The 23,076-nt window shown below is 42.3% G+C and overlaps 1 protein-coding gene across 1 annotated transcript in view; it reads right to left on the bottom strand.

The window, feature by feature from the left end:
* dnai1.2 (dynein, axonemal, intermediate chain 1, paralog 2) overlaps nt 1-23,076 on the bottom strand; it is a 244,312-nt gene that overhangs the window by 20,464 nt on the left and 200,772 nt on the right. The window contains exon 19 of the mRNA XM_059651517.1: nt 22,707-22,892. Coding sequence (XP_059507500.1) covers nt 22,707-22,892 — 186 coding nt within the window. The remainder of the gene's footprint in view (nt 1-22,706; nt 22,893-23,076) is intronic.

Raw genomic sequence — 23,076 nt, 5'->3', positions numbered from 1 at the left:
ACATCACTGAATCCACCATTATCACCAACCTTAGGGTTACCATTGATCAGAAATGAGGTAAGGAACTGAGTTGATAATAAAATGTGAGGCTGGATGAACACAGCAGGCCAAGCAGCATCTCAGGAGCACAAAAGCTGACGTTTCGGGCCTAGACCCTTCATCAGAGAGGGGGATGGGGAGAGGGAACTGGAATAAATAGGGAGAGAGGGGGAGGCGGACCGAAGATGGAGAGTAAAGAAGATAGGTGGAGAGGAGAGTATAGGTGGGGAGGTAGGGAGGGGATAGGTCAGTCCAGGGAAGACGGACAAGTTGGCTGTGGTACCTGGTTTGCTTCAGGACATGGTCGAGCAGTTTCAAGGCCGAAGAGATTACAAGAGAGTTGCAATGGGAGAGAGATTCCCTGAGGTTGGTCCGGAGGGAGGAGGGTAACTTCTTCAGGTTAGGCATCCCTGGAAGAGGCTTCGCAGTGAGGTTAAAATGGTATCAGAGATAATGAGTTGCCTTGGCAGAACTCAAACTGGATATTACTGAGAGGGTTATTGCGGAGCATGTGCTGCTTCATAGCTGTGTTGATGACACCTTCCATCAATTTCCTGATTGAGAGAAGAATGATCTGGTGGAAATTAGCCAAGTGAGATTTGGATTTTGTTTTGTGTGGTGACAAACCTCGGCAAATTTCCAAATTGTTGGCTGGATGCCAGTGTTGCAATTGCACTGGAAGAACTTGGGTAGAGGAGCAGTAAGTTCTGGAGCATATGTCTTCAATACTATTGCGGGAAAGCTGTCAGGGCCCATAACCTTTGCCTTATTGAGTGAATCCAACCATCACTTGATATCACTTGGAATGATTCAAATTGGCTGAAGATTAGCAGCTGTGATGTTGCAGATCACTGGAGGAGGCCAAGAAGGATCATCCACTTGCTACTTCTGCCTGAAGATTGCTGCAAATGCTTCACCCTTATCTTTTGCACTTATGTCTTGGGTTCTTCTGTAATTGAGGTTGCGGATATTTATGGAGCCTCCTCCTCCAGTAAGTTGTTCAATTGATCACCACCACTTATGACTGGATGTTGCAGGACTGCAGAAGTTAAATCTGATCCATTGATTGTGGGATCACTTAGCTCTGTCTTTCATTTGCTGCAAGTTGTCCTGTTTTGTAGCTTCACCAGGTCAATACCTCATTTTTAGATATACCTGGTGCTGATCCTGTCATGCCTTCCTGCACTCTACGTTAAAGCAGGGTTGATCCCATGGTTGAATGGTAATGGTTGTTGGGGGGGGGGGGGGGCATGAGTTTGCAGATTGTGCTGGGGTACAATTCTGTTGCTGTTATTGGCCAACAGCATCTCATGGGTTCCCAGTCTTGATCTACTAGATCTGTTCGAAGTATGTCCCATTTGGCACAGTATTAGTGCCACACTGCACAATGGAGAGTAATTCTCGGTGTGAAGGTGGAAATTCTGGAGTAGTACCAGATGATTAGAAGGTGGCACGTGTTATTCCCTTGTTCAACAAAGGGAATAGGGATAATCCTGGGAATTATAGACCAGTCAGTCTTACTTCTGTAGTGGGCAAATGATTGGAGAGGATTCTGAGAGATAATATTTATGATTGTTTGGAAAAACACAGTTTGATTAGAAATAGTCAGCATGGCTTTGTGAGGGGAAAGCCATGACTCACTAGCCTTAGTGAATTCTTTGAGGATGTGAAAAAACACATTGCTGAAGGTTGAGCAGGGGATGTGGCGTATATGGATTTTAGCAAGGCATTTGATAAGGTTCCCCATGGTAGGCTCATTTAGAAAGTAAGGAGGCATGGGCTTCAGGGAAATTTGGCTGTCTGGATACAGAATTGGCTGTCCAATAGAAGACAGTGGGTGGTATTGGAAAGATTCAGCCTGGAGCTCGGTGACCAGTTGTGTTCCACAGGGATTTGTTCTGGGACTTTAGCTCTTTGTGATCTTTGTAAATGACTTGGATGAGGAAGTGGAAGGGTGGGTTAGTTAGTTTACTGATGACATGAAGGTTGGTCGAGTTGTGGATGGTATGGAGGGCTTTTATAGGTTGCAGCGGGACATTGGCAGAATGCAGAGCTGGGCAAAGAAGCGGAAGATGGAATTCAACCGGAAAAAGTGTGAAGTGATTCATTTTGGAAGGTCGAATTTGAATGCAGAATAAAGGGCTAATGGCAGGATTCTTGGCAGTGTGGAGGAACAGAGGGATCTTGGGGTCCACATCCACTGATCCCTCGAAGTTGCTACCCAAGTTGATAGGGTTGTTAAGAAGACGTATGGTGTGTTGGCTTTCACTGGCAGGGGAATTGAGTTTAAGAGCTGCAAGGTTACGCTGCAGCTCTACAAAATGCTGGTTAAACCACACTTGGAATATTGTAACAGAGATAATGGGAACTGCAGATGCTGGAGAATCCGAGATAACAAAGTGTGGAGCTGAATGAACACAGCAGGCCAAGCAACATCTCAGGAGCACAAAAGCTGTGCTCCTAAGATGCTCCCTGGCCTGCTGTGTTCATCCAGCTCCACACTTTGTTACCTTGGAATATTGTGTTCAGTTCTGGTCACCTCATTATAAGGAGGATGTGGAAGCTTTAGAGAGGGTGCAGAGGAGCTTTAACAGGATGCTGCCTGGACTGGAGGGCAGGCCTTATGAGGAAAGATTGAGGGAGCTAGGGCTTTTCCCAATGGAGCGAAGAAGGATGAGAGAGGTGACTTGATAGAGGTGTACAAGATGATGAAGGACATAGATAGAGTGGATAGCCAGAGACTTTCCCAGGGCAGAAATGACTGTTACGAGGAGGCATAATTTTAAGGTCATGGACGGAAGGTATAGGGGAGATGTCAGAGGTAGGTTCTTTACACAGAGAGTGGTGAATGTGTGGAATTCGCTGCTGGCAGTGGTAGTGGAGTCAGATACATTATGGACATTCAAGCGACTCTTGGATAGGCACATGGATGACGGTAAAATGTAGGGTATGCAGGGTATCTTAGAGTAGGATAATAGGAAGGCACAACATTGTGGGCCGAAAGACTTATACTGTGCTGTACCGTCCTATGTTCTATGTTCTTAACTTTGTCTCCACAAGTACCGTGCAGTGCTTCCTCTCACTGATACTGCCAGCAGATTGGTAAGGATGAGATTCACTATGTTTTTTCCCTTTTGGTTCCCTTACCATCTGCTGCAGATCCAGTCTAGTCGCTATGTCCTTTACGGCCTGACCAGCTTGATCAGTAGCGTTGCTGCCTAGCCACCCTTGGTGGACTTTGAAATCACCCACTCAGAGTATACTGTGTGCCCTTGCCGTCCTCAGTGCTTCCTCTCAGTGTTGTTCAACAGAGAGAGATGGTAAATGGTAACCAGCAGGAAGTTTCTTTGTCTGTGTTTAACTTGAAGGCATGAGACTTCACGGGATCCAAAGTCAATGTTGAGGACTCCCAGGGTAACTCCCTCCTAACTATACATCACTATATTGCCATTTCTGTTGGGTCCGTTCTGCCAGTGGGATAGGACATATCCAGAGATGATGGTGGTGGTGTCTGAGATAAGATACGATTCTGTGACTATGTCAGGCTGTTGCTCTCCTAATCTTGGCATCAGCCCCCAGATGTTAGTAATGAGGACTTCACAGGATTGACAGGGCTGTTTCTGCAGTTGTCTAGGTCACCTGGAGTGTCCATCTGTCCCAGGTGGTCAGCCAGATAGCTTTCTACGTAATTGTAGAGGACAATTGAAAGTCAACCACACTGTTGATGATTATATGCTTCTAATGGTAAAAAAACACAGTCTGGAGAAAAATTAGGTAATAAAAATAGGGAAAATAGGTCAAGGGAACACATGGTGTTAGGCCACTGAGAAGGGCAGATTTATAGAGGGACACTGAAGTGAATGTCCACAGGATAATGAAAGGAGCCGGATAAAAAGGTGAAGTGGTTAAAAGGATATTAGGAGTATCTTATTTGTTAAAGCACGCAAAGAGCAGTGAGGTTGCTTTAGAACAGTACAATATACTACTAAGGCCAAGATACCAGTTAAGATTGCAGCTGGAGTACTGCATATTGTTCTGGTCACTGCATGACAGGACAGACGTGATTGCATTGCGGTACAGTGGAGATTCATGAAGATGTCGCCAGGAATAGAGAAATTTAGCGATTGGAAAATGTTAAATAGGCTGAGGCTGATTTCCGTGTATTCATGGAAAAAGGAGGAAAATTTAATTCAGGTGTATGAAATTCTGATTAGCCTAAAAACAGTAGATAGGAAGCGAGATCAATAACCCAGGACATAGATTTAATGTAATTAGCACAAGGATAAGAGGGAGGTTCGAGTGAAACTTTTCATGCAAAGTGTGCTAGATATTTGGAATTCACTGTCTGAAAGACTGCTAGAGGCAGAAACCCCCTGCGTTTAAAAGATATTCTGATGTGTACATTAAGTGCCATAAACTGCATACGAGGAGCTGGAAAGTGAGATTAGGTTGGACTGCATTCTTTTCGACCAAATGGATTCTTTCGGTTCCGTGAATCTTCTTTGTTTTTCAATGACAGCACTAGTCACATCCTGCCAATTACAATACCCACCCATTACTCCTGCTCGCAGTCTGCTGCCATTCAGCCAATTTCCTGAGCAGACCAATAATTAGCCTTTAATTCCATGAGCTTCTTGTTTTATTCAGTCTATTTTTGAGGGATTTCATCAAGTGCTTTCTGGGAATTCATATAAATATCATCCAGAGAAATTCCCTATCTGACACCTCAGTTAAGTCATCCAAAAATTCAATTAGCATTATCTATTATTACAAGTTGTTCATATTCTTTAAGGAAGAAAATTAGTCATCCTTACCCAGCTAGCCTGCATATGACTCCGGATCCACAACAATGTAGTTGACATTGAACTCCGCAATAGCCTACCAAGCCACTCAGTTATTTTAAAGAAAAGTAGATAAAGAGTATGACTTGGTATCCATGGAAATGACCACAGCATACCCAACCCCATGGAGCTTGCAGTTATTCTTACTAATATCTGGGGTCTTGTACCAAAATTCAGAGAGCTAGCCCATGGACTGGACAAGCAACAGCGAACATAATCAGACCAAATCATCCTCTACAACCTATGTCCAAGATTGCTCCAGCAGCCTGGAAATGTTTTGTCTCATTGGCAGTACTGATTCAACAGAGGTGCAGGTACACAATTAGAGGAAGTTGCCCTGGGAGCCCTCAATATTGGCCCTCAGTTACCAAGAATAACTTGGTAGCATCTCGATTGACCAAACTGGCTGCATCCTGAAGAACATATCTGTTATCCTCGCCGGTAGTAGATGGTGCAAAGTATGTAAAACCTATTTGATTCCACCCTCACCAATCTATCTTTCACAAATATATCAATCTATGACAGTAATAATGGAAGTGACCAGTGCAGTCCTGTCTTACACTGAGGATACAATCTGTTGTGCTGTGTCACAATACCACCGTGCTAAATAGGATCGATTTAGAACAGAATTGAAGCAGCTCAAACTAGGCATCCATGTGGTGCTGTGGGCCATTATTGGCAGCTGAATTGCATTAACTGTAATCTGCAACTTCCTGGTCTGGCTTAGCCTTCATTGTATGATTACAAGGAAGCCAAGGGATTAATCCTGGTTCTATGAGGAATGCAAGATGCCAACTTGATGAAGCTACAGCACAGGACAAATGTGCATTAAACAACAAGAGCAGTATTGCTAAAGACAGATCTAAGTGAACCCACAACCAACAGATAAGGTCAAAGCTTTGCAACCCCAGCACATGATAGTGTAAATTGAACAACTAACTTCAATGATGGGGGAGCCCATTACGTCAATACAAAGCTCAAGGCTGAATCATTTGCAACTACCTTCAGCCAGAAGTTTTGAGCGAGTGATCCATCTGCTGAAGTTTCCAGCATTATGAAGTCAGTGTGACTCAAACCATGTCATAGTAACGCACAGTTGAAGACACTGGATGCGGCAAATCCCGGGGGCTCTGACAACATTCTAGCAATAGTATTGAAGATCTATTCCACAACAAGCAACATTTGAGTCAATTTATACCATCAGCAATCACATTTGCCCATCAATGTGAGTAATTGTCCAGGAATGTTCTATACACAAAAAAAAGTCAAAGTCAACCCAGTCAACTACCACTTCATCAATCATTCTTGAATATCAGCCAACTGATGGAAGCTGACATCAGCACTATTATCAGATGGCAATTACATCACAATAATTTGCTCAGTGATGCCAGGTTTGATTTCAGCCAGGCTGACAGGCTCCGAACCTCATTATAGCCTTGGTCCAAACTTATACAAAAAAGCTGAATTTCAGAGAGCTGGAATTGAGTCCCTTGATATGGAGTAACCAAGCCAGCATTTCAGCCCTAACAAAATTGAAGTCAAAGGGAATCAATGGGAGAAATGTCAACATATTAGAATTATACTTAGTACCGAAGAGGATAATTGCGATTGTTGCAGGTCAAACACTCCAGTGTCAAGATATTTTTAAGAGTTCCTGGTTGTACAGTGTACGATAGTATTAACAAATCCTCAGATATTGCAACAGTCTGTATCCATATTCAGACTAGGACTGACAATTGGCAAGTAACATTCACTTCATAGAAATGGCAGGCAATGACCATGTCCAACACGAGAGCATCTAATCATTGTCCTTTGACGTTTACTGGCATTACCAATACCACATCTCCCATTGTCAATATGCAGGGGTTACCAGTGACAAGAAACTGAACTGGATCAGCCATATAAAAATTGTGGCTACTAAAGCAGGTCCAATGCTAGGAATTCCATGACAAGTCATCCACCACCTGAGTAGGAAATCTGTCATCAAACACAAGTCAGAATTGTGATGGAACCCTAGCCACTTTCTTGCAGCCCCAAGAACGCTCAAGAAGTACTATCTGAGAAAGCACTTGATCAACTGTCACATAATAGATGTGTGAACAATGTTTGAGCTCATGGAATAAAAAGAATACTAGTGTTAACAAATAGAAAAATGGTTGAGTGACTGGAATCGGAGTATTGGTTATTGATTGTGTTTGGACTGGAGATAAGTCAATGGTGCAGTTCACCAGCAATCAGTGTGAGGACATCCTCTTTTCCTGTTATATATTAATAACCTAGATTTTGATGTGCAAAGCGCATGTTCAAAATTTGCATGATAGTGGAAATCTTTTGAAGGACACAGACACAGTTGGAGGAATGGATGCATGAACAGCAGGTAAAATTTAATGCAGAGAAATGTGAAGTGATTCATTTGCTGTGGAAAAGTCTCTGCAAGGGCTATAGAGTGTACTTGAATGTCTCCTGATGAATTCCTAGATTTGGCAGTGATTGTTGCTGCATTTTCATAGAGAAGGCAGAAAAAGTGATGGCTTGTCTGCATAAAGGTTGCAACAAGCCAGGGAGGCTGTAATTGCAGAACTTCTCTATCAACAATGCATGAGGGAGATGGAGCAAACACTGTGTGATGCTGACAGCCAAGCAGCTCCTTGCCAAAGACACCAGGATATCTGGCAGGCCAGCCATTGCGCCCAGCATCTCTAAGTGTACAGTAATTAAATGTGCCTATTAACATTCCTATCATAGACATCATCTGAGTCCCCTGTAGCAGCACTCATCTGTGACCTCATCCCCTGCTGAGCTGGGACAAAAAAAAATTCATCCTGGCCTGGCTATTGCTCACTCATACTACTGACTGGCCATGTGTAGGTCCCAACTCTACACTTACCTCTAAGATTAGTCTTGTGCCAGTACCTGAGCTGGTGGTTGGAAATGTTAGATGAAGTGACAAAGCATGTTCAGAAATGCCTTGCTGCTGCTTTCTCTCCTACTCCTGGGTGGGCTGTGATGGGGCATGGAGTCAGAAGTGCCTAAGGGTCATTTCATTGTAAATCAGAAAAGGAAAAGTTGGGGTGAGGGGAGAAGTGTGGGAGGAAAGCAAGGAATCCATGGTCACACCATCAATAGTTTCCTGATCTGCAAGGTAGCAGATGAGAGACATCAAGGAATTGAAAAAGGGCATAACACAGTCGTATTCCATAATCACCAATGTGGGTGTTGCTGGATGGGCCAGAATTTATTTCCTATCCAGACTTGTCCTCAAGAAGCTAGTAGTAAGCTGCCTTTTTGAACTGCTGCAGGCAATATGGTTCAGGTAGATCCACAATGTTATTGGGGATGGAGTTCCAGGACTTTGACCCAGCAACACTTAAGAAATGACAATATATTTCCAAGTCAAAGTAGTTAGTGGTTTGGAGTGGAACATACAAGTTGTGGTGTTCCCATGTACCTGCTGACCTCATCCTTCTTCATGGTGGTGATCATGGTTTTTATCGTGCTATCTAAGAAATCTTGGTGAGTTTCTGCAGTGCACCTTATAGCTGGTACACTGCCACAACTGAGCATCATTGGTGCGGGGAATGAACGTTGGCGCTAAACAAGTGGGCTGTTTTGACCAGAGTGGCTTCAAGCTTCCTGAATGTTGTTGGAGCTGTCCCCATTCACGCAAGTAGAGAGTATTCCATCACAATCCTTACTTATGCCTTATAAATGGACAGGAGTTTAGTTAACTGCCGCAGATCTCCTAGCCTCTGCCCTGCTCTTGTAGCTGTAGCATTTGGTTTATGGTCAATGGTAACTTACACCATGTTGATAATAGTTGATTCAGCAATTGTAATACCACACAATGCCAAGGATCAATGGTTAGATTCTTTCGTATTGGAACAGGTCATTGTCTGCCACTTGTGAGGCATAAATAAAAACCAAAAGAACTGCAGATGCTGAAAATCAGAATCAGGGTTCTGAGATGGGTAATCAGAGCCGAACACTAACTCTGATTTCTTTCCACAGATGCTACCAGACCTGCTGAGCTTTTCCTGCAATTTCTGTTTTTGAATGTCATTTGTGTACAGACTGCCTCAGTATCTGAGGAGTTATGAATGGTGTTGAACATTGTGCAATCATCAGCAATAATCCCCAGTTCTCTATTATGACGGAGGGAAGCTCATTATTGAAGATGATGAAGATGGCTATGATTAGGATACTACCCCGAGAAACTCCTGTGGAGATGTCCTGAAGCTGAGATAACTGGCCTTCAATGCCACAAACAATCTTCCTATGTGTCAGGTATGACTTCAATCAGCAAAGCCTTTCCCCTAAGAGTCGTACTGACTCCAATTTTGCTGGGTCTCATAATTCCACACTTGGTAAAATACAGCCTTGATTTCAAGGGCAGTCATTCTCACCTCATCTCTGGAGTTATTTTCTTTTATCCACGTTTGAACTGAGGCTATAATCAGGTCAGAAGCTGAGAAATCTTGGTCTAACCCAAACTGAGCATCAGTTAGAATGTTATTGCTAAACAAATGCCATTTGATAGCACTGTTGATGACACCTATCATCACTTTACAGGTGGTCAGGAATAGATTGATGGCGTGAGTTGGATTTGTCCTGTGTACAGTCTGTACAGTGCTAATGGGTGAATGATAGGGATGTGTTACATTGAACAGCATGAGATGTTTGTGGTGAGGTGCATAAGAGATGTCACCTAAAATTATATTTGCTGAACATGATCCCCAGCTGAGGTCAATTGTTGAGGTCCTCAGGGCTAGATTCTTGGAATTGAGTTCCTTTGCCACTTGCTGCCAATTAATTTAGATTGTTGCCCTTTATGCTTTGTCTCTTTGACGAACGTGGGAACCTGCCCTCTGCTCTGCTGTCCCAATTTTCTTCCTTCTGAATTGCAGGAATTGCAGCAGGTTAAAAGGGGCAGCCAGTTTCTAAGAAAAAAAAGAGGGAAGACTGGTTTTAAAAAGGAGGCTGGCTGCATCATGTGTTATCAGCACACAGCATGGCCTTCTGCTGAGCCTTCAGGCAGCCAACAAGGTAGACCTGGTTTGGATCAATGCCACAATCCAGTATGTGAGGAGGTATCACTAAATTTGCATGCTGTCCTCCACTGCAACAGGCAGAGATGGGATGTAAATTACAAAAGCCAAACGATTGACACAAACTAATTTTCCATACATTGTCTTCCCATTAACAATTGAAATAAAGTTTGCAATATTCAAGCTGAAATTAAGTATTAAAGTCACAACATTATAGCACAATATGAAAAAATCTGATATATAATGCAATCCATTTTTCAACTGAACCAATTATCGGTAAATGTGGGCAATAGCACTGCCAGAGCAATAAATTCTGTTCAGAGAAATAACCTTCTTTTCCAGCTCCATCAGATTAGTGTTAGGAGTTTAATTAAAAATCAGAGATTTTTTAAAAAGAGTACCTGAGGAATAGACATTTATGATTTTTCTGTTCTTAAGTTATGAGAGACTTCAAATCTGACTCAGAAATAAAAAAAATGTTGTCTGGTGGTATGTAAGTTGACATATTTAAACATATGATAAGGTGGAAACAGTAACACATTAAAAGTCACGAGCAAAGAACAAAGGTATAAATTTTCAGCCCCAGAACAGTTGACGTAGATGTTAACATTTAAAAACTCTCAAACCTGATCCTTGTCCGTCTCCAAAATGTTTGGTGTAACAGAGATGAAAAATAGGCTGGTTAATATTTGAGTGTATTAACAATGCTGATTGCCTTTCTTTCAATCTGTTACATAGATTTAACGCAGTGATTCCCAGGCTGGATCTACTTCCCAAGACAGTTTAGGGGACTGCTTCACTTCAAGAACAATCTTTCTACAGATTGTGGGTCTGGAGAAGCAGTTGTGCTTTTCCCAAGACCACAAGATCATCCCACTCACATTGGCAATCCCTTGCCTCCTAAAAAGACGCACAGGATCAGGAATCCACTCCACTCCTCATGAGGACTGTGCTACATAGGTTTGGAATCCAACAACCCGCAATAGCAGGTACCAGCTTCCCTACTGTTCTCTTGTCGTCCTTCACATTCACATGAAATCTCTAGCCTCCGATGAATTAAGTTCAGGAGCTACAATATGGGTAATTGTAGGCAGATGCAGTTGTGATTGGCACAGTCAAATGTAAAACTTAAGTCAGGAATTGATATTTGAGATCTAATTTCAAGCACTGATAGAAAATGCTCCCTGTATAAGTGATGAGTTAACTATAATCTCATTAATGTGCAGAAAATGTGTTCTGAATGTTTTTTTTAAGTGGAGGAATATTTCAACTATTTAAAAGAAACCTTCTGTTGCAAGGGAACCTCCTGCTGATTATCACGTACCACTTTCCCTCGGCGGAAGAATCAGTTTTCGGTCATGTTGAACAACACTTGTAGGAAGCATTGAGGATGGCAAGGGCACAGAATGTACTATGGGGGATTTCAATGCCCACCAGCAAAAGTGACTTGGCTGCAGCACTACTAATCAAGCTGGTCGGATACTAAAGGACATGAGTGCTTCATTAGATTTGTGGCGGGTAGTGAAGGAACCAACAAGAGGGAAAAACATAACGAGACCACAACCTTACCAATCTGTCAGGTGTGGAACTCACCTCCTGACTCCCCAAAGCCTGTCCACCATCGATAAGACACAATACAGGAGTGCAATGGCATACTCCCCACTTGCCTGGATGGTTGCAACTCCAACAACTCTCAAGAAGCTTGACACTATCCAGGACAAAACAGCCCTCTGGACTGGCATTAAAGCCACAAGCATCCATACCTTCCACCACCAACACTCAGTACCAGCATTGTATACTATCTACAAAATGCACTACAGAGATTCTCCAGGCTCCTTAGACTGCATCTCTGAAACTCACCATGACCTTTATCTAGAAGGTCAAGGGCAGCAGATACATGGGAACACTAACATTCCCTTCCAAAACACTCACCATCTTGACTTGGAACTATATTGCCATTCCTACAATGTTGCTGGGTCGAAATCTGAATTCCCTCCACAATGGCACTGTAGGTGAACTGCCAGCAGGTGAATGGCACTAGTTCAAGAAGGCAGCTCACCACCAGCTTCTCAAAGGGGAACTATGGACAAGCTACCAATGCTGGCCAGCCAGCAATGCCACGTCACATGGGTGAATAAAAAAAATTATATTTGTTCCTTGGGGCAATTGATATTTCGTGTTCTGTTTGAAATTAAGTTTTGTCTTATTTGTTGTGATCCTTGATATAAGTGAAGATATCAATGAATATAAACAAAAGTTTATTCTGTTTCTATGTGAATCGCAGTGTCATAGAGTCACACAACACAGAAACAGACCCTTCAGTCCGACTTGTCCACGCCAACTAAGTTGCCCAAATTAAACTATTCCCATTTGCCTGCATTTGGCCCACATCCCCCTAAGGACGGCATGGTGGCTCAGTGGTTAGTACTGCGGCCTCACAGTGCCAGGGACCCGGGTTCAATTCCAGCCTTGGGCAACTGTCTGTGCAGAGGTTGCACGTTCTCCCTGTGTCTGTGTCGGTTTCCTCCCACAGACCAAAGATGTGCAGGCTAGGTGGATCGGCCATGCTAAATTGCCCGCAGTGTTCAGGGATGTGTGGGTTATAGTGGGATGGGCCTGGGTGGGATGCTCCAAGGGGCGGTGTGTTTCCACACTGTAGGGAATCTAATCTAATCTAAACCTTTCCTATTCAATACTGGAGCAAGCCAGATGCAGTTTCACCATAGCCTGAAGTGTGCTGGTGAGCAAAGAGCAGGTCATCGGCTGACTCCCCCAGCAGTTTAGACTGAGGCTCCGAGTCTGCAGCTGGGTCTGAGTGCCTGAAGGTGGAGAGGTCTCCAGCATGGTAGTCTTGTCCTGGCATGGAGATTTCCTCCCCATGTGGACATCTTCTTTGTCTTCAGCTTCTATGTGTTTCAGTGGCCTGTCAGGCGGTCTCGTCCATGAGTGGTGGTCTCCTTCAGCAGAAGCTTCCAGACCAGTATCCTAGCAGCTTGGCATCGCAGTCTTATTCCAGAATGGCAGTCTGATTCTGGCATGGCGGTCTTATGTCAGCATGGTGGTCTCGTCTTGCTGTTCATTCCACATAGGAACTACTCTCTAAGTGAAAAAGATGCCCCTCAGGTCTCTTTTAAATATTTCTCCTTTCACCTTAAAATATGTCGGTAGGTTTGGAACTTCCTCATCCTAGGGAAAAGACCATTGCTATTTATTTTATCTATGCCCCTCATGATTTTATAAATCTTTATAAGATCACCCCTCAACCTCCTACAAAAACAGTCCCAGCCTATCCAGCCTCTCATTATAATGCTAACCCTCCAGTCATATCAACATAAACACATAATATGTTATTACTATGAGACTAAGTTAGTTAGATTGAAAAAGGTAGCGCCTAAAACCCAAAATGTAGCCTTACAGAAAACAAAATGGTTCTCAAAACTTTTAAGTGTTCAAAGAAGTTTTGAATCCTGCATAATATATATGATTCCTATATTATCACTTTTTATCAAGCCTTTTCATTCAAAATAAAGAGGACATAGCAGCAGTACAGGGCAGCTATTCAGATAATGATACTTACATAACTGCACAAAGGGCTGTATCCTGTCACTAAGACACCCTTTATTTACACATACACAGTGCAGGTCTCTGATCAGTTAGCTCAGAGCCAGCCCCTAAAGTGAGGAGATTCTCTGATTCTCCTGTTTATATTTTTCAGCCAGGGCTCCCTGATTGGCCCAACTTAACAGCCCTAATTAGGGATCTCACGCTAGGTAAGATCCAACTGGAACTTGTTCCAATCACTATAGATCCCCTGAGTGGGGCATGAAGGGACAGAGTGCAGAAACACACAGTGTATAAAGTAAAAAATGGGAAAATTGCTTAAAAAAACCCATCTTACTTGGATGTGCATGGTATTTGGAACAAAATAAATAAATTAATGCTATAAACACAGGTTCATAGGTATGATCTTATAGCCATTACGGAGACATTGTTAAAAGAAAATCAAAGATGGTAAACTTCACATTCATGGGTATGTGACTTTTCAAAAGGACAGGCAGGAAAGAAAGGGTGATGGTGTAGCATTGTTGATATGGAATAGATTAGATTCCCTATGGTGTGGAAACAGGCCCTTTGGCCCAACAAGTCCACACTGCCCCTTGAAGCAGCCCACCCAGACCCATCCCCCTATAACCCACACACCCCTGAACACTACGGGCAATTTAGCATGGCTGATCCACCAAGCCTGCTCATCTTTGATCTGTGGGAGGAAACTGGAGCACCCGGAGGAAACCCATGTGGACACGGGGAAAATGTGCAAACTCCACACAGACAGTCGCCTGAGGCTGGAATTAAACCGGGCCCCTGGCGCTGTCAGGCTGCAGTGCTAACCACTGAGCCACTGTGCCGCCCCACAAAGAAGAAATCGTATTGTATTGGAAGACACTGAATCCATTTAGGTGGATGTAAGAAATAAAAAGGGAAAGAAGAAGATAGAACTGGTCTATAGGCACCCTAACAGTAGCTATATAATGGGACACCGAATAGTTTAGGAGGCTATGAGGGTATGTGACAAATGCAGTGCATTAAATCATGGATGATTTTAATCTTCACATAAATTGGGATCGTCAGATTGGCAGAGATAGTCACAAGGAGGAATTCATAGAGTGTATTCGGGACAGTTTCTGAGAACAATATGTTATCAGTCCAACCAAGGATCTGGCTATTTTGGATCTCATCATACATAACAAGGCAGGTTTAATAAACATCGTCAGTATAAAAGATTCCCTTAGAAACAGTTACCGTAACATTGTTAGCATTCAGTTTGGGAGGGTGGAACTTGGGTCAGAAACAACTGTGCTAAGCTTAAACAATCACAAAAAAATGAGGGCAGAGCTGGTTGGCATGGACCAGGGAAGATATTTAGCAGCAAAGACAGTTCAGGAACAATGAAAGACATTTAAGAAATTAAGTCATCACTCACAACCAAAATGTGTTCCAGTGACGAAGAAGATTCTAGGTAGGGATAAACCAACAATGGTTAACAAGAGAATTTAAGGATAACGTCAAATTGAAAAATAAACATACCACGTAGCAAAGATTATTGATTTGTCAGAAGATTGCAGAAATTTAGAAACCAACACAAAATGTCCAATTTTGATAGTATTAGACAGGAGCTTTCAAAAGTTGATTGGATAGATTGTTTGCAGGTAAAAGGATGTATGGCAAGTGGGAGGCTTTCAAAAGTGAAATAATGAGAGTTCAGAGAAAGTATGTTCCTGTTAGAGCGAACATTAAGGCTGGTAGGAGTAGAGAACACTGGAAGACTAGAGATTTTGAGGCTCTGGTCAAGAAAAAGGAGGCATACATTAGAAAAAGACAGCTGCGACCAAGTGAATCCTTTGAGTACCATAAGGGGAATAAATCATAAAAGTAATCTCTGCTGAATTGTTTCACATCTTAAACTACACACCAATCTGTCTCTGACTGAGGGGGATCTCATAGAGACTTATAAAATTCTAACAGGACTGTTATCACAGATGTATCAGAGACATATCAGAGATGACCACAAGACTACTCAGACTCCCGAGGTATCTGGGTAGACTACAAACCAACAATCATCCTGTGAAACACGGACAAGAAGGACACACATTCGACTTGGTCAACACATCCATAATAGCACAAGCCAAACAGAGACATGCCAGGGACAGGCCTGGCATTCCAAACAGAACTCCATCAACAAACACATTGAACTGGACCCAACATACAAACCACTAAAAAACGGAACCAGAAGTGATGCCAACCACCCCAGCAAACCGAGGCATATAAATAACAAGTGGAACAGAACATCATACATCACCAGAGGTGCACTGACAATGTCACCTAGCAGGGTGATGAAACATCTGCAACCAACACACTAGCTCGGCGACAAGCCTACAACCTCATATCTTGTATGCTCACATTTAAATCATTTATACAAATGGTTCAGCCACATTGATATAAAATTCATGTTCAACAATTGTTTAGTGAACTTGGAATCCTGAAATTTGTGGCTTATCTACAAATTAGAAAATATTCTGATTTAATTTCTTCAGTTCAAAGCAGATGACCTCACACTTGCTGATATAAAACTTCAGCTGTTATAGATTTCCCTAATCATGAAATCTCTTGGTGTCTTTTGGAATTTTCTTATCCCATCTGTACTACTTAGTACCAAAATACATTACCTGAAATTGAACATAATTTTGATTCCATTCAACTGGAGAACAGCCTAATTTTCTTTATAACCCAGTCCCCTTGACAGAAAGATCAAATACAATTAACCTTTCTGATTGATTTTTTTTCTTGTATTTTCAATTTCCCAATTACTTTTTTCTGGCATATTCATGCAGGCAATTGTGCAGAGTGAACAATCCTATGTGGAAAATTACTGTATGTCAGGAGTGATGATAGGGTCTCGGACCTTCTAAAGATAACAAGTGATGTGGTGCAGCCATGAGGCAATTACCACAGCTTAAAATTGCAATAGCCCTCCCTTCTTGAATAAAATGGAGACTGCAAGGGGGAACGAAACATAAGAATATTTCTATCAAAACAAATTCAAATGTAAAAGCAAATAAGGGAATATGGATGCTATCATATTGCAGCTTTGCTTATTTGCTTACTTTATTTTCCCCAAAGTAAGCATATCTCTGATTTTTGTTGGCACGTTATCGTTTATCTCTGCACAGATTCAGTATGCTGCAGTCCTTCTCATAAGTAAAGTAAATTTTGATTACAAAATCTATTAATACGTATATAGCCTCTTAAGGGATATTATCCTCTGGTCAGAGGCAAATAGATTGTAACCAATCAGAAGGCAAATACAATTCCGACAGCATTTGTGGGGAGAAAACAGTGTTAACATTTTTAATCCAGTGCCCTTTTTCAGAACTTATAGGTTCACTGGGATGAAGGGTAACCCCAACCTCGAAACCTTCACTCTGGTTTTCTTCACAGATGCTGTCAGACCTGCTTAGTTTCTCCAAAATCTGTTATTGTTTCAGATTTCCAGCACCCGCAGTTCTTTTGTTCATTTAGTCATAGAGTCAAACAGATGTACAACACAGAAACAGACCCTTCGGTCTAAATTGTCAATGCCAACTATCCTAAATGCTAGATATCCTAAATTAGTCTAGCCCCATTTACTAGGATTTTGCCAATATCCCTCTAAACCCTTCTTATTCCGAAACCCATCCAGATCCTTTTTAGACGAAGTAATTGTTGTAGCCTCTGCTACCTCCTCTGGCAGCTCATTCCACACATGCACCACTCTCCATGTGAAAAAATTGCCCTTAGGTTCCTTTTAAATCTTTCCTCTCTCATCTTAAACCTAAGGCCTCTAGTTTTGGTAGACAAACAGGAGGTTGGACGAACACATCAGGCCAGGCAGCATCTGGAGGAAAGGGGCAGTCAATGTTTGGGTATTACTGTTCTTCAGTCCTTTCCTCCAGATACTGCCTGATCTGCTGTGTTCTTCCACCCTCCTGTTTGTCAACCTTGGAATCAACCATCTGCAGTTTTTCTTCCTCTAGTTTTGGATTGCTTTACCCTGGGGGAAAATATCACCCTATCCATGCCCCTCATGATTTTATTAACTCCTATAACATCACCTCTCAGCCTCCCATGCTCCAGGGAAAATGGCCCCAGCCTATTCAGTCTTTTCCTATAGATCAAACCCTCCAACCCCGGCAACATGCTTGTAAATCTTTGCTGAATGCCTTCAAGTTTCACAACATGCTTCCTCCAGTAGCTAGACCGGAACTAAATGCATTATTCCAAAAGTCACCTAACTAATGTCCTGTGCAGCAGCAATACAACTTCCCAACTCCGATACTTGATCAATGTCTTGACTAATAAAGGCAAGCATACCAACTGCTTGGTCTTCACTAGTCTAACTACCTGCGTCTGCGTTTTGATGGAACTATGATCCCGTATCCCAAAGTCTCTGTTTGGCAACATTCTCCAGGCCCCTCCCATTAACTGTTTAAGTCCTGCCCTGATTTGCCTTACCAAAATGCAGCACTTCACATTTATCTAAATTACACTTCATCTGCCAACCTTTGGTCCATTTGCCCATCTGATCAAGGTCCCATTGTACTCTGAGGTAACCTTCTTCACTGTCCAATGCACTACCAATTTTCATGTCAACTGCAAACTTACTAACCATACCTCCTATTATTTATAAAAATGTCAAAAAGCTGTGGACCCAGCACTGATCCTTGTGGCGTACTGCTGGTCAGAGGCCTCCAGTCCAAAAAGCAACCTTCCACCACTACATTTGAGCCAATTTTGTGTCCAAATGGCTAGTTCTCCCTGTATTCCACGTGATCTAACCTTGCTAACCAACCTACAATGCGGAACCTTGTCAAATGCCTCATTGAAAGCCATACAGACAACGTTCACCACTCTGCTTCCATCAATCTTCTTCGTCACTTCTTCAAAACACTCATTCAAGTTAGTGAGACACAATTTCCCAAGCACAAGGCCATGTTGATAATCACTAATCAGTCCTGGCCTTTCCAAATACATGTAAATTCCTCAGAATCCCCTCCAACAATTTAGCCAACAATGATGTCAGGCTCACTGGTCTAAAGTTCCCTGGCTTTTCCTTACCATCTTTCTTAAATAGTTGCACCACGTTAACCAACCTCTAGTATTTTAGCACCTCTCCTGTGGCCATTGATGATGTAAGTATCTCAGCATTTCTTTGTTTCATTATAAACAAATAGAATTCAGTGATTTCCAGACAAAATAGCTCAGTTCAGATAAAAGGGAGCCCAGAATCTATTGCAAGTACTGGCAAGATAGTAAAAATACTTGAGGAATACAGAACAAAGAATGACAGAATAATTGTGAAACTGTCCAGTAATCTGGCATGTTTATAATTTAAACCTACTGCAGCTCCTGAAATATATTAAAATACAGACAAGAACCTCAGGTGTATTAGCATACATTAAAAACAATTAGATTGCTTTTGATGATACAGTGTATATTGAAACTGTTGAGTTTCCACTGACAGAAAGCCATTAAGAAGCAACACAAATAACTTTAAAATGCAGTTTAATTCATTCAAGAATTCAGAGGGCAAAGATTGTTCTTTTGTGCTGGGGACAGACTAACGCCCTGGTGCAGTGCCTAGGAAAAAAACAGGCAAGATGGATTGATCTTTTGTACAAAGCCTAGGAGGTATCCAAATAGTGGGTTGAAAATACAGAAATTCTAGTGAACAGTTTATGATCACAATTTGTTTCACTTATCTTCTGTTGTGTATTTGTGTAAGTATGTTGGTACATTATGCTTCGAAGGCCTTTCCCGTTCAAAAAAAAGAAAGTTTTAGTGCCGTGTGACTCCATGATGAAAATACAAAGAGCTAGAACTCCGACACAGAAAGATTCAATTATCTTGTTTAAGTAACAAGATTGAAGCATGTGTAGTCCTCTCTGCAATTCCTGAATATTATGGGGGAATAACTTTTGACATCCTGAGGAGGCTGTTATGGCCATGGAGTCAATTCCAAAACTTATGATGAATGCCAAAAGATTCAGATTCCACAAATACAACAAGAATGACAGTGAATCTATCTCCCAGTTCATAGCAATTTTAGAGAAATTATTGTAATCCTGCAAATTCGGAGACAGTTAAAAGACACTATCATAGAAACACAGAAGACAGGAGCAGGTGGAGGCCATTCAGCCCTTTATGTCTGCTTTGCCATTCATCACGATCATGGTTGATGGTCCAACTCAGTAGCCTAATCCTGCTTTCTCCCTATAACCTTTGATCACATTCGCTCCAAATGCTATATCTAGCTGTCTCTCTTTAGAGGGAGAGAGAAAAAAGATACAGAGACAGAGAGAGCAAGAGTGAAAGACAGCTAGTGATGGCTTAACCTGAGGCTCACCTCATCATACTTGAGAAGGAGAGTACTTCACGGTAACCTCAGAAGAGGTGATGGCCTAGTGGTATTATCGCTGGACTTATAATCCAGAAACCCAGATAGTGTTCTGGGGTCCTGGGTTTGAATTCTATCATGGCAGATGGTTCATTAATGCCCTTTATTGTCATCCTTACCTGGTCTGGCCTACATGTGTCTCCAGACCCACAGCAATGTGTGGTTGATTCTTAATTGCCCTCTGGGCAATTAGGGATGGACAATAAATGTTGCCTGGCCAGCAACCCTCTCATCCAGTGAATGAATAAAGAATAAATAAAAAGCTGATGGGGGAATTGAAGTTGTTGGCATTGTTCTGCATAAGAAGCTGGTCATCCAATTAACTGAGCTAACTGACCCCCCTGCTTGAAAGTACAATTCATGAGGCCTTCCATCACTTTACTGATGAGCAAGAGTGGATTGGTGTGGTAATTTTCCATGCTGCATTTGTCCTGCTTTTTATGTACAGGACATACTTGGGCAATATTCCACATTGTTGGGTTCTAACTACACTGGAACAATTTGGCTAGTTGTGTGACACGTTCTGGAGAATGTGTCCTCAGTACTATTGCTGGGCAGTTGTCAGGGCTTAATCTCTTTGCAGCATTTAGTGCTTCCAATCATTCCTGGAGTGGATCGATTGACTGAAGACGAGCATCTGTGATGTTGTGGATTTCTGGAGGAGATCAAAATTGACCATCCACTTGGCACTTCCGGCTGAAGATGGTTTTGAATGCTTCAGCATTATCTTCGCACTGATGTACTGGGCTCTTCCATCATCGAGGATCAGGATATTTAGCCTTTTTCTCCAGTCATTTGGTTGTTGTTCATCACCATTGGTGATAAATGTGGCAGGACTGCAGAACTCAGATCTGATCAGTTATAAGATTGATTAGCTCTATCATTTGTTGCTTGGCACTCGAATAGTCCTGCTTCGTGGCATCACCAAGTTGACAACTCATTTTTAGGTATGCCTGGTGCTGCTCCTGGCATGCCCTCCTGCACTCCCCATTGAACCAGGGGGTTGATCCCCTGGCTGGATGATATTCACAGAGTGGGAGATATGTTGGGTTATGAGATTGCAGATTTTATAGGAATACTAATCCCCTGCTGATGGTGCACAGCACCTCATGGATGCCAACTCTCAAACTGCTTGATCTGTCTCAAGTCTGTCCTATTTAGCATAGTGATAGTGCCACATAACACAATGTAAGGTATTATCAATGAGAAGGTGGGATGTTATTTCCATGTGGACTGTGCGAATGGTCACTCTCACCGATAATGTCAAGGACAGATGCCTCCGCAGCAGGCAGATTGGTACGGATGATGCCTAAAATATCCCTCCTTTTTTTTGGCTCTTCACCACCAGCTTTAGACTTGCAGCAATGTTCTTTAGTCCTTGATCAGCTCGATCATTAATGGTTTTGGCGAGCCATCCTTGGTGTGGACATTGAAATCCCCCACCATAAGTACATTCTGTACCTTTGTCATCCACAGTGCTTCCTACGAGTGTTCATTCATAGTATCATTGAATCCCTCCAGTGTGAAAACAGGTCCTTTGGCCCAACAAGTCCACACCGACCCTCAGAGCATCTCACCCAGACCTATCCCCCTTTAAGCCTCCTAATCTAGGCATCCCTGAACATTACAGGCAATTTAACATGGCCAATTCACCCAACCTGAATATGTTTGGACTGTGGGAGGAAACTGGAGCACCCAGAGGAAACCTATGCAGACACGGGGAGAATGTGCAAACTCCATACAGAGTGCCACCCGAGGGTGGAATCGAACCTGGGTCCCTGGCGTTGTGAGACAGCAGTGCTAACCAGTCAGTAACTGGTAACTGAGGGAGAATGATGCACAGTAGTCAACAGGAGGCAGCCTAGCCAATATGTTTCTGATGCTACTGGACTTCATCGGATCTGGAGTCAACATTGAGGAATCCCAGGCAACCCCTTCCCTACTTTACATGACCATCCTGCCATATGTGCTGGGTGTTCTGCTGGCAGAACAGCACAGATCCAAGGATGGCGATGGTGATGTCTGGGACATTGTCTGTAAGCTGTGATTCCATGAGTATGACTGTTGCATGACTAACCTGTGAGACAACGCTCTCAATTTTGGCACTATTTTTCCAATGCTTACATCTATGAAGTTTAATTTCTCTTGTGAGACTATAATGATTGTTAAAACTGAGTGGCTTGTGGTCTGAAGTCACATGTAGGCTGGGTGAGGATGGTGTATTTCCTGTTCTGAAGGATGCTAGTGAATTAGATTGATTTTTCCCCTGACAGTTGACAGAGGTTTCAGCATTAGATTTTTGATTCCAGATTTTTGTTTTAAGTTCAAATCCAACCATCTGCCATGGTAGGATTCTAGCCCAGGTCCCCAGGACATTACCTGAGTTTCTGCATCAGCAGTATAGTGATAATATCACAAGGCCATCATCTCCTGTTTTTCTTAAAGACAGATGCAATATAGTCAACCAAGGCCGCGACTCTTTTTATTTGCCAAAGAGCTCCCTTCATTTAATCAAAACAAGGCTGTTACTGAGACTTGCACACATTTTATGAGGCAGTTCTCTGTTGTGCTATTCTACATTGTGCATATTTATCACTCCACAGTATGAGAAGCTAGCTCCTCATGTACAGCTGTTCTGCTGAGTGCCAAAATATGTCTCATTCATTCTACATGCTTAAGATTCATGAAGTAAATATGTTCATAACTTACAAAGTAACATTTAATATATTCTGGATTAATATCGTGGTATTCTGTAGCACATTTAAGTGGATTTTTAAGAAACTTTCTTACCTTAGGTTGTTTGCGAAGGTTTGGAGAGAGTTTTAAGATTGATACACCACCACGTTCATCTCCTACCATTATAATAGGGTAGGTTGGATTGAATGCAATATGTGTGAGTTTATTTCGTTTCTTGCTCACAATAGCTTGCTCGCAGATCGGTTCATATTTATTAACATTCAAGTCAAAAACGTGAACCTGGTAAATTGAAAAAAAAGTTAAAAAATTAACTGTGACTATAATGCAGAATCTTCCCTTCAATAAAAATTAATATTCATTTAGATACTCAACTGAGATTTACATTTTGGCTAAGGACTGGTAAATGAACTGTGAAGATTAAAAGAGAAGGTGGGAGTAGATTACAAGATTACCAGTTTACATC

This window comes from Stegostoma tigrinum, chromosome 1, assembly GCF_030684315.1.
Source record: "Stegostoma tigrinum isolate sSteTig4 chromosome 1, sSteTig4.hap1, whole genome shotgun sequence".
Classification (NCBI taxonomy): domain Eukaryota; kingdom Metazoa; phylum Chordata; class Chondrichthyes; order Orectolobiformes; family Stegostomatidae; genus Stegostoma; species Stegostoma tigrinum.
Note: the sequence above shows the minus strand (reverse complement) of the source record. Positions and strands in the feature narration are given on the sequence as shown.